The sequence below is a fragment of the Antechinus flavipes genome, chromosome 3 (genome assembly GCF_016432865.1).
Source record: "Antechinus flavipes isolate AdamAnt ecotype Samford, QLD, Australia chromosome 3, AdamAnt_v2, whole genome shotgun sequence".
In the NCBI taxonomy this organism is placed as follows: Eukaryota; Metazoa; Chordata; class Mammalia; order Dasyuromorphia; family Dasyuridae; genus Antechinus; species Antechinus flavipes.
Window position 1 is genome coordinate 290,596,329 of NC_067400.1, and position 14,399 is coordinate 290,610,727.

Sequence of the window (14,399 nt, forward strand, 5' to 3'; positions counted from 1 at the left end):
TGAAAAATACCTGTCAGAGATTTAGAAGTTCCATAAATAGTATTAGGACTATTTTTGGGAAATGGGGAGTATCATACTATCATTTATTATTTAATAGGCATAGAACCTATGTAAATCTCAGGAATTTTCCTACTTTGCCCTATAATAACTTTTGACAGGAGAAATCAGAATAAAATGAATGTTTTATGTGTTCACATGTTTATATACATCTGAGCTTGGGTTATTTCTATTCCTTTCCAGTACTATTTAGATAAGTTGCAATATCAGAATTTTGGTTAAATGTAAGGGAGAACATCCTAAAAATTAGAGTCTTCTAAAAATGGAATGAACTATAGTTCTTCATGACTAGAAGCCAGAAAACCACTCGATAACTTCTAATAAGGCTTCTATTAGAAGATCTTCAAGGTCTTTTCCAACTCAGAAATCTTAAGCCTTATTCCCTCTGGGATTGATTAGTCACCATCCAGGCACAGTACTGTGGAACAGGTTCTCTAAAATTCTGGACCTATTTTTACTAGCCTGATTTGAAACATCCCAATAATTAGTCTTCCTTTTTTGTATTAGAAGAGTTAATAAATTTTCACCAAAAGCTTAATAACATAACTTCAATTGTTTAATAAATTGGACAGTTGGGTCAAAATATATCTTTCAAATAGGAAATCTCCTTAAAAATGAAAAACATTTCCAGTGAGTTTACCAATTATGTCTTTGAACAGGTAAACACTAATTCGAGACATGAACATAGAACACTTATTATATACTTCTTATATTAAATTAAAAAAACAATTTCTGTTGAATTCTTTTATTTAAATGTTGTTTTTAAGGCTTGTTTACATAAATAAAGCAATTCAAATTTTAATAAAGGGAATCCTTAAGAGTTAACAAAGAGGATATATGCTGTTGATTTTTCTTTTTTCTCCCTGTGGGAGGAATTTTTTTTTTAATTAAGTGGTATCTAAAACACCTATATATAGCTTTCTATAACATCTACATCCCCATAGAAGCCATATGCAGGTAGAAAAGTTGTTTTTAAAAAAGGTAGAAAAGACACTTGTTGAAGTATCTATTTTTTAAAAATCTTACATCTCACTTTGATGTATCCAACTGCCCCTTGCCCCATTATAAAAAAATAATAAAAAACATCTAATTAGCACTTGTGACAGACAAATATAATTTTGCATCACAATTCTCCACTTCTTATCAGAATTGTTCAATTTTATTTCTTCAAAAAGTGTATACATATACATACATACATGTATATATATATATTTGCTGAGGCAATTGGGATTAAGTGACTTGCCCAGGGTCCCATAGTTAGGAAGTGTTAAGTGTCTGAGACCAGATTTGAACTCAGGCACTTCTGACTTCAGGGCTGGTCCTCTATCTACTGCACCATCTAGCTGCCCCAAGTATATAAATTTTTAAATATATGTCCCCACAATATTAAAAATCTAAGATTCTTTGCAGTAATCACCTACCAAGATGAATAGGAAATACAAATTCAAATTCAGCTACCTAAAAATGATAATGAATTTTTTTCCCCTCAGAAGATCTCTAACCTTGACTAGCAATGCATATTTATGGAATCTCAAAAGAAACAAAACCAACCCCTGTTTTCTTAAAAATTGAATTAAAAAGAAATTTAATTGAAAGAGAGGCCTGATAGAAATCTTATATGACATACAACTCTGAAAATTAACAAAAGGTGAAGGTCTAAGTGAATCTTCAACATCTAATTATGCTGAGAATAAACAGAATGACAAAAAAAAAAACTTTTTGGTAATGGAGGAGCGAAAGAAAGAAAGGAAAAGGAAAGGAAGAAAAGAGAGAGAGAGAGGGAAGGATGGAAGAAGGGAAAATGACAGAAGGAAGAATGAAGGAAGAAGAGAAGAAGGGAAGTGAGAAGGAAAGGACTGAATGAAGTAAAGAAAGAAGAAGGAAAGTGAAGAAGGAAAGGAGCAGAAAAATGGAAGAAAGAAGGAAGAGAGGGAGGCAGGGACAAGGGAAGCAGGAATAAAAAGAAAGAATCAGAAGAAAGGGGAAACAGCAGAAAAGAGGGAAAGAAAGAAAAGAAGAAGGAAAAAGAGAAGGGAAGAAAGGAGGGAGGGAAGAATGAAAGAGAGGAAAGAGGGAAGGAAAAAAGAAAGGAGAGAAGAAGAGAAGGAAAAAAGGAGGAAGGGAAAAAAAAGGAAGGAAAGAGAGAGGAAAGAAGGGAAAGAGAACATGAAGGAAGGAATGAAGAAGAGAAAGAAAGATTTCAGAGATCAAGAATCTCCTGTTAATGTCTCCACTGATTTGGTGCTTGATTCTTATATTTCTCAATTATTTAAAGACTAATAGTTGCTACTTTTCTATCTCCTGGGATACCTGGAAGAGATTAATAAGATAACAAATGAAAATCATTTTGAGTTCTATGGAAGAAAGATGTTCTCTAAGTACAAGATGGTATTGTTCCACCCTCAGAATGCCCTAGCTAGTATTTACACTGAGATGGAAGGTGCCAAGAAGTTTAGCAGCCTATTCTCAACAAAATTGAAATCATAGTCAACTGGCCACCTTCCAACCACGTCTAAAATCAACAGTTACACTGTCAGACACTGACTTTTTTTTTAGAATGCTTCTCCTAACTGCTTAAATATTTTGTAACAACTCTTTCTTTAAATAAAGAATTTGGATTTAATTTAACTTCCTATAGGGTAGGTGTTTATTATTTCCTGTCTTAATAGCTAACCTGATTTTGTCCAAGGAATTAATATACATTCCATCCATTTACATACTTTATAGAAGTTGTAATTTATATGACAATTCCAGATAATTTGAACATTACTGTATATGGAAGAATACATTTTCTCAAATGAAGGATCAGGGAATTTAGAAATTTTAAAATGCCACAGGTAAAAGAGATGTGTTCATTTTGCAACCAAGATTGTCATTAATATGAATTAAATTTTAGTTCCTTTTTTAAGGGAAATATTTTAACATAGAATCAGTGATTCTATAGATAAAGCCACAGAGTGTTTATCCTGTTAAAAGTTCATAGAATAATAGATTTACAAATCATCTTGCTACAAGGTTCCTAATTCTCTGTGTCTCTGTGTCTCCCTTCCCTTTTTTTTCCTTCCTCTTTCCCTCCTTTCTCTCTCTTTCCTCCCCTTTTGTCCTCCCCCCTCAGTCTCTCTGTGTGTCTCTCTTTCAGTCACTGTCTCTCTCTGTCTCTGTCTCTATCTCTCTGTCCTTCTGTCTTTTCTATCTTTGTCTCTGTCGCTTTGTCTCTCTCCGACTCTGTATTTTTCTCTGTCTCTGTCTCTGTTTCTGTCTTCCTCTTTTCCTTTCACTTCTCTCTGAAGGAAATCTGTTAAAATCCATATATTCCTTCTCAAAATAATATTCCAATCCAGTCATTCTACTAAATAAGGATCTTGAGAGTTTAAGGAATAAACGGCAGAATTTTGAGTCAGATGCAGGTTCTTTGAATACTGTAAATATTTTTTCCATTGCAGCAAGAGATTTATTTCTATATTCCCTTGGCCATCCAGATTGAAGCTCTCTTGAGTTACTGAGAAAAAAATTTTAAACAGGTACTTTTAACCTATAGAGAAATTTGAAAGAACATTAACTCACACATAAACATAAAAATCATTCAAAAGTCTTTAAGAAAGGATAAATGATCATATGTTATGTTATAGAGATGACTTGTGAAATATGACATAATTTTTATGTTTGAAGCTACCTTTATTGGGTGAAGACCAAAGTGAATAACTATAGGACTTAAAGCAGTGTCATTTAAAGGAAAGAAGAGTTAGGTCTATCCATAGAATTTGAGAAATCAATCCCATTTCTATTTGCAGTCATATTCTGTTTTGATATTCCTGGATTGTTATAACACAGGATATCTGAAAAGAGATTTTACTGGCTAGCAATAGAGGGAGCACATTAGTATATTTAATGCCCTTAGTAAGGGAATTACATATTTACATTTATCAATGTATTAACAATTATATTTGTTCTTTTGTAGATATTCTTATGTTTAATAAATTAAAGGAAAATAACATAATAAACAGAGGAAAATTTAATTTTGAAAAAAGCTGTTACTCAGGTCATATTTTCAATGTTTAAAAGGCAATATCTTATTAATATATACTAAATATTTGTAAGTGCTTAACCCAGCACATAGAAGATGCTTAATAAAGCATTAATAAATGCTTGTTTCCTTTACCTTTCTATTTAACTGAGAAAATACTTTAAGATCATATTCCTGCAGTTATACTTAATTTAAACATAATCTTGAGTTGAGTATTTATAGTCATGTTGAGTATTCCTAATAGAATGTTGAAGAGAGTGTTTGTTACAGAAACAGAATTTGTAACTTGAAGAAACTTGATTTATCCAATCCAACCCTCTCATGTTTATCTGAGGGAAGAAAACTGAGACCCGTAGGGATCACATGATTTTACTAAAGTTAATGACTGAAACAGGAGCAGAAGCTAGGAGGCCTGATGATAGTTTTTAAAATGTTTTATCATTTTCTATGTTTGAGGTAGCAACAAGTAAGTATCTATCTGTAAAGGAAATACTATGTTGTTATGAATTCAGCTCTATGATTATAATTTTATTATGGTATATAATAGTTAATTTTTTGATATTGCTGACATGAATTTAAAGAGGTCTCTGGAATAAGAAAAGCACTAAGGTAACTCATAATTCATTAGAAGATAATAGACTTTCAACAATATGTCTAGAAATTGAAACTCATATCTATAAAAGAAATATAAGGTAACTGAATTTCTGTTGCAGGGAAAAAAGTTCATAGATAATAAATGATGTAAAATGAGTCATTATTACAAAAGTATATCATAAGGCACTCATAATCTATCAATCCCTTAAAATCCTGCAAAAGTGACTTCATATTATTCTTATTTATCCATTAAAAAAAAAAAAACCAACAACAACTTTAAAGGGCAATTACCAGGGTGGGGCTGTAGAACTTTCAGATCATCAGATGTTTTGGTCGTAGGCACAATCCATTGTATCTGATCTGAAGCTATGATAAAAAAAGAAAGAAAGAAAGAAAGAAAGAAAGAAAGAAAGAAAGAAAGAAAGAAAGAAAGAAAGAAAGAGTATTTGCAGGAGGTTATTGAAAAAGGAGAAAATATGTTTTCATTTTTAGCAAATGATTACACAAAGGCTATAATGAAAACATTGACTGTTCAAGTAAACGATGAAGAAATGTAGAAACATCCATCCACTATCCATCCAGAATACCATCTGGTCTACAGATAGAGAAGCTAGATTTGCTTTCACAAAATCACTGTTTCACAGAATGGGATGCAATAAATAGGTCACTTGCAGGGGAAGGGGGGAAATAATGATATGATTATTTTGAGTGAATTTATCAGAAAATTCAGTCAATGGTTCTTTCTACATCCCTGATGGGCAGACGGAATCGAACAGATCCATCAGGCTTTTTTGGTACTTGTAGAAATAGCTATAAAAATGACATTTCCCCCCACTCATACAATATTTGTTATCAAATTTCAAATATTGCCATTACCCAATGTTGCTCTAGGTTTTGCCAGAGAAAATGGTGTTTTGGCTTGAGGGAATTCTGGAAGCTTGTTTGGAGCTGTAATTAAATATAAAATAAATACCAAAAAATTAATGAGAAAAAATCAATAGCAAGAAAAAGAAAAACAAGCAAAATTCAAGAAAGAAAAACTAAACTCTTGTTTTAGGTGAGGACACTTTTATTGAGTTTTCCTTTTGTCTTAAAATGCTAGAGAATGTTATGAAATGGAAGGCACCTTAAAACAAAACACCAAATTTCTATGTGTAGGGTATTAGGTTTAAGGACAGGAAGATCAGAGGGGTCAGTTTTAAATAATTAAGTCATTATCTTCATCTCTTCAAATATCTTTATGTGGATGTGTATACATAGAAATATTCATGGTTCCTATAAATTAAAACTAAACTTGAAACAAATTTGAACTGGAAAACCAAAGTATTTCTTCCTTCTCCCTGACACCCTCTAACCCTCCACAGGAACTTTTGTCTGGATAGTTTGTTTTTAGCATTTTTCTATGGAAAAACAATCACCGTTATATATCATCAATGATTTAAACATCTCTTCCTTAAAAGAGAAATAATTATTTGAGAAGACTATGATTTCATTTACTAGTTGAGAAAGAAAATTAATTCTAAGTGTTTAGGGGGAATATTGGAAAAATATTAAATTATGCTCAAAATGATTTTGGGCTATCAACCTAATATAAAAAATAAATAAATGGAAGACATTTCTAATAGCAAAAAACTTGTTCTTTACTATTCTTGGTAATCAAGAAATTATGTCTCCTTGGATTGAAATCAAGTTTTAAAAAACCTAATACAGTTTGGGATTACAGGACTAAATGTCCAGATATAATTTATTCATATTATATTCTTCTCTGATTGCCCTGTAAATATGAAAAATTTGGATGTAAAAATACCAAGCATACTTCAACTGTCAGTGGCAACTAGATGCCATGTTTTACATTTCCTTAGAAAATAGGGTTCTTAACTCTTTTTTTGTACTATGGACCCTTTGGCAGCCTGGTTAAGCTTTTGGACTCCTTCTTAGAATACTCTTTTTGAATGCATAAAATAAAATAAATGGGATTATCAAGAAAATCAAACTATATTGAAATAAAGTCATAATTGTTTTTCCCATACAGATTCATGGACCATTGGAGCAGCTAACATAAGGCACATGAAGAAATCCTTTTTTTTTTTTTTTTAAAGAGCTCTCAGATTTGGAGTTCTCATCACAATATTTGTGTAATATGTACAAAATGCCAAAGAGCCATTGTGCGAAGAGTGCAATACATATTATTAAGACTTCAAGATTTCTTTTATACCCCTGAAGTTTTAAGTTTAGTTAAGAATTAGTTGTTTGATCTTTCTGTATTTAGCTTGGTACCAAAAGTAGATGAACAAGCCTTCTCTGTATTTATCTAGAGTTTTAAATGTAAGTATTCTAGGCTTTTTGTTATTCTTCAAATGAAATGGAGTAGCAATAAATCATATCTTACAATTTTGTAAGAATAGGGATGAGATATGTAATTTCATTGGTATAGAGAATGCCTCTTCCATTGTTGTAAGTCATCTTCTCTATAATTTATAGTTTTGAGATTAAGTGATATGCTCAAAGTCAAATGGACAGCTTATATCATAGGCAGGGTATAAAGTCAGAACTTCTTCCTTTCAAAGCCAGCTATCTATCCAGTTTTAGCTAAGGATTCTTAATCTGGAGCCTGAGATAGATTTTAAAAATTCCTTGAACTAATATGGGAAAAAAATTTTCATCATTATAAAATAAATAATTGGCCTCTTTTGTAATACTTTGTATTTTATACTGATAAAGGATCCATTGACTTTTAAAGGTACATAAGAAAAAAAATAATTTGAGACCCTGTGTATAATACATGTTATAGTGCTTTAAAGTCTGAGAAAAATATTTTCCTTCACTAAATCTTTTAGGTATTCAGATAGCCTTATGAGGTAGGTAATTATCAAAAAAAAGTTAATTCACCCTAAAAAAAGAAGAATGTTAGTAGGTTAAAAGCACCAGTGTTGTTCATTTCCTGTGTAAATGTTGAGGTTTATTTTATGAAAGAAAAAATTTTGACATTACCCAAGGTTGTTTCTGAAATTTCTATAACACTAGTCATAGTAGGGCTTGTGGTTCTTTGAACAGTTTCCATTGTCACTGAAAGGTAAAAAAAAGTCAATTTTACCAAATAAAACGTGATAAAGAAATAAGAAATCATGAGATTTTTTTCATTAACATATAACACCAACAACTGGGAGTCATTCAGCACATCTTTTCTCAAGTAGCTTAGATCAAGGGAATTCTCACAGTGAATTTTGATTAGAATCAGGAGGCCTGTTCAGAGCTAGCACAAAATAAGATTTTATTGCCCCAGTGGAACAGCTTGGAAGGGAGACCCAAGAATGACTAAAGTTCTAAGTTAAAAATATCAATACAGGATCAAAGGCAAAACCTTAACTTTAGTGAAAAAATTTTAAAATGTGAACCAATGATAATGAAAATTAGAAAGTGGTATGAGCAGTTCAGTCTGACATTTGCAAGCTGTTGATCTTCAATAAACAAGAGAGCCCTTAGAAATACCAGGTTTGATTTTAGTATAAGCGTTTCTGAAGTGGAAAATTCTGAGAGGATTTGGCTCAGAATATGGAAATCTAAAGGACTCTTGCTTCCAACATCACGACAAACCAAAAAAGTGGCAGAATCTTTGAGGTAGAAAAGAAATCAGAGTTTTGGCTCTTTGACTTTTATTAAAGTTTAACTAACCACACTGAAATGAGGGAAGGGAATCACATAAATCATGAGTTAGTTTGAATTCCCAAAAAGGAGATTATGAAGAAATTGAGTTGAAGTTTTTTCCTTTAAATAATACTACCTATAAACCTATGATAAAAGAAATAGGAAAAATATTTTGAGATAAAGACCTACCTATTCTAGAAAAATTAGGAATGTGTGTAAGTTCTAAATTTATTCAATTCAATTCAATAAATATTTATTAAGCACCTACTATAGGCAAGGCACAATATTAGCTGCTGGGGACATAAATATTAAAAATAAAATCCCAATAGCCCATACACTCAAAAAGTTTACTAATTAGATAGGGGTAATATAACATAAATACTAATAATTAGAATGTAGTTAAGGAAAAAGTGACTCTTACAAGGTACTTTGGGGAATTTTGAGGAAGGAAGGATCACTTTTAATGGGGATAAATGAAAGAAGTCTTCCTGGAAAAGATGGTATCAAAATGGGTCTTGTAGAGAGAGGGAAAGAATTAGCAGGCAGAATTAAGGACTAAGTGTGTTCTAGGAGGAAAAGAATATGCATGGACACTTATGAGAATGCATTGGAGAAAAATATAGGACAATATCACAAAACATTGAACCATTCAGTTTGATTAGAACACAGTAGATGAAGGGGAGAAACATGAAATAAAATGATAGATTGGAGAGAGGAATGATGAAAAGCAAGGATTCCATTTAGGAGGCTATCACAAAAAGGAGAGATAAAAACTTGAACTAGGGATTGACAAACATAATTGGAATAGGAAAGCAAGGGGTATTATGGAACTAAGTTTGTAAGGACTTATTGACTTACTGAGAGAGGATGGTGTGAAGAAGAGAAAGAAATCAAATATGACGGGATTTTAATTCTGAGTGGTTGGTAGTACCCTCCATAATAAGTGGGGAAAGGACATGTCTTTTGGGGAAATGATGAGTTTAATACATATGCAAACTCTCTTTAGATTGGAGATAATTTATTAAATCTTAATTAGAAAACTTCCTATTTGGGCTTAAATTTCACTTAATCTCACCTGAAATAATATTATTTGGGCAATATTTTGTCAAATTATGTATTATTGACTACATATATTTGACAATGCTGATCTTTAGAAGACATTTTTCCCTTGATGGTCTGTTTTTGTCTCTCTCATTTAGAATAGCCCCCAAAAGGTGTGATAAAAACAATTTAAGAACTTTGAGTAATGTTACTCCCTGCCCTTTTTTTTTCCTGAGATGATATAATCATTTTACTTTTTAACTTTCCATTATAAAAAATTGCTACTAGGATTCTGGATCTAAACAAATCAGAATTAATTTGAAAACCAGCCTATCTTGAAACTATTACCACTCATATGAAAGAGTGTTCCAAATCATTATTGATCAGAGAAATGCAAATTAAGACAACTCTGAGATACCACTACACACCTGTCAGATTGGCTAAGATGACAGGAAAAAATAATGATGAATGTTGGAGGGGATGCGGGAAAACTGGGACACTAATGCATTGTTGGTGGAGTTGTGAACGAATCCAACCATTCTGGAGAGCAATCTGGAATTATGCCCCAAAAAATTATCAAATTGTGTATACCCTTTGATCCAGCAGTGTTTCTATTGGGCTTATATCCCAAAGAAATACTAAAGAAGGGAAAGGGACCTGTATGTGCCAAAATGTTTGTAGCAGCCCTATTTGTAGTGGCTAGAAACTGGAAAATGAATGGATGCCCATCAATTGGAGAATGGCTGGGTAAATTGTGGTATATGAATGTTATGGAATATTATTGTTCTGTAAGAAATGACCAGCAGGATGAATACAGAGAGGACTGGCGAGACTTACATGAACTGATGCTAAGTGAAATGAGCAGAACCAGGAGATCATTATACACTTCGACAACGATATTGTATGAGGACATATTTTGATGGAAGTGGATTTCTTTGACAAAGAGACCTAACTAAGTTTCAATTGATAAATGACGGACATAAGCAGTTACACCCAAAGAATGAACACTGGGAAACGAATGTGAACTATCTGCATTTTAGTTTTTCTTCCCGGGTTATTTATACCTTCTGAATCCAATTCTCCCTGTGCAACAAGAGAACTGTTCGGTTCTGCAAACACATATTGTATCTAGGATATACTGCAACATATCCAACATATAAAGGACTGCTTGCCATCTAGGGGAGGGGGTGGAGGGAGGGAGGGGGAAAAAATCGGAAAAGAAACGAGTGCAAGGAATAATGTTGTCAATATAAAGTAATCATTAAATAAAAAATAAAAATTAAAAAAAAAGAAAACTAGCCTATCAGTGTTGAAATTAGTATTTGTGAAATATTAGAACCTTACATTTATTAAATTTAGAGGGCAAAAGATAAGGTCAGGGATGATGGTGATGGTGGAAGCGATCCTTCCCTAAAATGAAAGCATCAAAATAATGGCACAGCCATACCAGACTTTTAGCTGTTCCATAAACTTATCCTGCCTCTAGGGATCTGTGCAAACCAACACCTTTTCTTAAATGTGCTCTTCCTTCATTTCTAAACAATCAAAATAATTTTCCTTCAAGACTATTTCCTTCCTTCTCTGGGAAGTCTTTGCATTTTATTTCAGATCTCTCCTTGACCCTCACCACTCTATTTTCCACTGTTTATTCAAGTTGCATTATAGAAGAATGCCTCTACAGATGCATTGCATCTATACAAGAATTTAAGGGCTCTGGCACTTGGAGATTTTTTCAGATTCTATCTCTGCATCTCCAGGATTTAGTCTAGAGGCTAAGATATACTAAACACCTAATAAATGTTTTTAAGATTGTTGCTAAACACATATGTCTGCTGATGTGACACACTGATTTGGAGTTAAACATGCTTTCATCTTAATATTATTTATGTTCATTACTATTTTTCTTAATGCCTGATGATTTCTCACCATTTACCTTAATCTTTAATTGGTTTTAATTCAATATTTTCATAAGAATGAGGGGGTTGTTTTTTTTTTTAAATCATGCAATATTTAAGATGTTTTGTATTCCTAAGATTCTTTATTATAATGTAGAATTCTTATTACCTGGTATAGGCTGCGCTGGTATTTTTCCTTCTTCTGATGTTTTAGATTCAACAGGTAATGCCAAGGTTTCATTCTTAGCTAAAATTTCAGAAGATAAATCATTTACACTATTTCTTTATATCCAATGCCTGAAACAACTCATGTACTAGAAGCAGAAAGTGTTTAGCTATAACCCATTAAAACCAGTCAGGCCACAACAATTGAAGGTTTCCTTCAATAATTAATGGATGTAAATGACATTTAACTCTCTCTTTTCTCTCCTTCAAGACTTCAAGACTCTTTAATCTTGGTATAGATACACCTTCATTCATCATTGCAAACATTTCCATGGCTAAAGAAATTCAGATTATAGGATCGAAAGATAAGGGAAACCTGAGCAATCATTTTCACTTAATAGACACATAAAGATTAAATGTCTTGCCCAAGATCACACAGTAAATCTAATGAAATGACATTTGTAAAGTGCTTTGTAAATTGAAAACACCAAAAAAATGATAATGATTATTAGTCATGTAAATGATAGTTGTTGTTGTTGATGATGATTTAGAGACTGGGATTCAAATCCAGAGTTCCTGATTCTAATTTCTACATGCTTTCCACTATGCCATGCTGGATACACTTCTGGTGTCAAGTTTGTCTGAGTCTATTTGGACTTTTCTTCAGATAATAGATGCACAATCTGTCACTGGACTGGGACTTGGAGTTATTCTACTTTGAAAAGAATTATCAAAGCAGTACTCTCCTAGAAGAGCCTTAAAGAATTCTGATTATTCCTATACAATGATCAAATGACAAAGTTACTTTTAGTAGAGGATACTTTTATATTAGCCTGTTCTCTACAAGAACCAAATGGACATCAAAACAAGAAATCACAACTTCCAATTCTGAAATAGGTTTATGGCAGGCATAGTTTCAAACCACGACCTGTTTGCAGCACACACAAGACTATTAAATAAATCCATATATTTTCAGGTGATGAGTGTTATTCATGCTAAATATTGTTAATAGATGCATAGGATTGACTGAAACCTGGAAACGCCCCCCCCCAAAAAAAAAGATTACATGGAGGAAAATAATTCGATAGGAAAAAGCTTTTGTTTTATTTTGAAAGGAGAGTTTTACAAATGAAGGCTGAATCATATGCAATCAATGGCCTCTTTTTAGACTTCTCTGGAAATCTCTCAGAAAGTATGAATTCAAATCAAATTTCATTTATTGTTTACAGGCACACCAGTGTTGCCACTTTGCCCCTCACATTCTCATCTAAAGGTTTATCTATTCTCTTCCAGGAATGGATAGCTGAAAGCCATATTTTGTTAAGCAGTTCTTTGGTTAGGTTAGGCACTTTGTTTTTACTTTTTTGGCCAGTGAGGTATAATTTAGAACAGCAATTTGTTTTTACTTTCAGTTATTCAGTCTTTTAATCACGTTTGATTCTTTGTGACTCCATTTGGGTTTTTCTTGGCAAAGATGCTGGAATGATTTGCCATTTTCTTTTCTAGTTAATGTTACACATGAAAAAACAAGATCAAATAACTTGTCCAGTGTCACATATAGCTAGTAAGTGTCTGAGATAAAATTTGAACTTAAGAAGGTGAGTTTTCCTAATTCTATGTCTAGTGCTCCATCTCCTATGCCACCTACTAGCCTTTATTTATACTATGTTAGATTAGGTGAATAAAATGCTTTCCAGTGTTTCAGGCATACTAGGAGTATCTTAGTGTGCCTGAAACACTGGAAAGCACTTTATCTTGTATCATGTATGGCACATTCGTGGCAAGATATTGATGAGAGTCCCAGAGGATAAGAAGATGGAAGGTGAAGATAATACTATATAGGTAGAATATCACACTGAGAAGACCATTGATTCAAGCAAGTAAGTAGCCTAGAAACTTAAAAGAGTTAACGCAGTTTCAAAGCATGCTATATTTATATCCCTGGGATAAGTCAGATCCTGAGAAAATCCAGAACCTTGCTTGAATAATGAAATGAAATGTTCAGGGAAATCTAAAATAAGGGTTTCAAGAGTTTAGTTAGCCCCAAAATATTTAATATTGAAAAGTATTATTTTAAAGTACTTGAAGAATGGAAATTTACACCCTCTTATTTGGAGCAGCTAGGTGGCATAGTGCTGGACCTGGGAGTTAGGGAGATTCATCTTTCTGAATTCAAATCAGGCCTCAACCACTTACTAGCTATATGACTACTGACAAGCAACTTAATGTTATTTTTCTTAGTTGTATCATCTGTAAAAGGAGCTGGAGAAAGGAATGGTAAACCACCTCAGTATCTTGCTAAGGAAACCCCAAATAGGGTCATGAAGAGTCGAACATGACTGAAACAATTGAATGATAACAAACTTTGGAGGGACAATATTATGAAAAGATTCCTAATAAGGATCTTAACAAGCTTTTTGTATATACACAACTTTAAACAGGTACATGAGGCATTAAAACAGAATAGAAAATAGGGGAACATTTGAGCTAAACCTCTCAGTTTGCAGATGAGGAAGCTGTGGCTCAAGGAAATCAAATGACTTATTTAAGGTCATACAGCTCATCAGTGGCAATACTAAGAGGAATAAAAATCTTCATGACTTAAATATAAGGACTGAATAAAACAGATAGTTGCTTGTAAATGAATTTTTATTGTCATTCAGTTTTTCCCAACTCTTCTAATACCTTCCACTATCTCTTAAAGTCTGTCAAACCCTAAAAAACATTATATATAAAAATCTTTTTCAAAAAAAAAAAAACAAGCTTTCTTTAAATAATCCAGTTAGGCCTACCAATTTATATTTCTCCTTTCTTATTTATATATCCTTTCTTTTCCAGAGCACACCATATTAATAGACTAAGGGAATATAATACACATTACTGCAAAATACACATGTAGACTTTCTATACAAAGCCAAATATCCCAGTGAAAACTAAAAAGTTCATAAGCACCCAGATATTTCATCTATGTAATATTG

General features: G+C 32.5%; 1 protein-coding gene across 1 annotated transcript in view; it reads right to left on the bottom strand.

Moving 5' to 3' along the window:
* Nucleotides 1-14,399, bottom strand: part of ABI3BP (ABI family member 3 binding protein) — a 134,203-nt gene that overhangs the window by 116,142 nt on the left and 3,662 nt on the right. The window contains exons 5-8 of the mRNA XM_051990599.1: nucleotides 11,426-11,503; nucleotides 7,667-7,741; nucleotides 5,552-5,623; nucleotides 4,967-5,041 (exon numbers count right to left, since the gene is read on the bottom strand). Coding sequence (XP_051846559.1) covers nucleotides 4,967-5,041; nucleotides 5,552-5,623; nucleotides 7,667-7,741; nucleotides 11,426-11,503 — 300 coding nt within the window. The remainder of the gene's footprint in view (nucleotides 1-4,966; nucleotides 5,042-5,551; nucleotides 5,624-7,666; nucleotides 7,742-11,425; nucleotides 11,504-14,399) is intronic.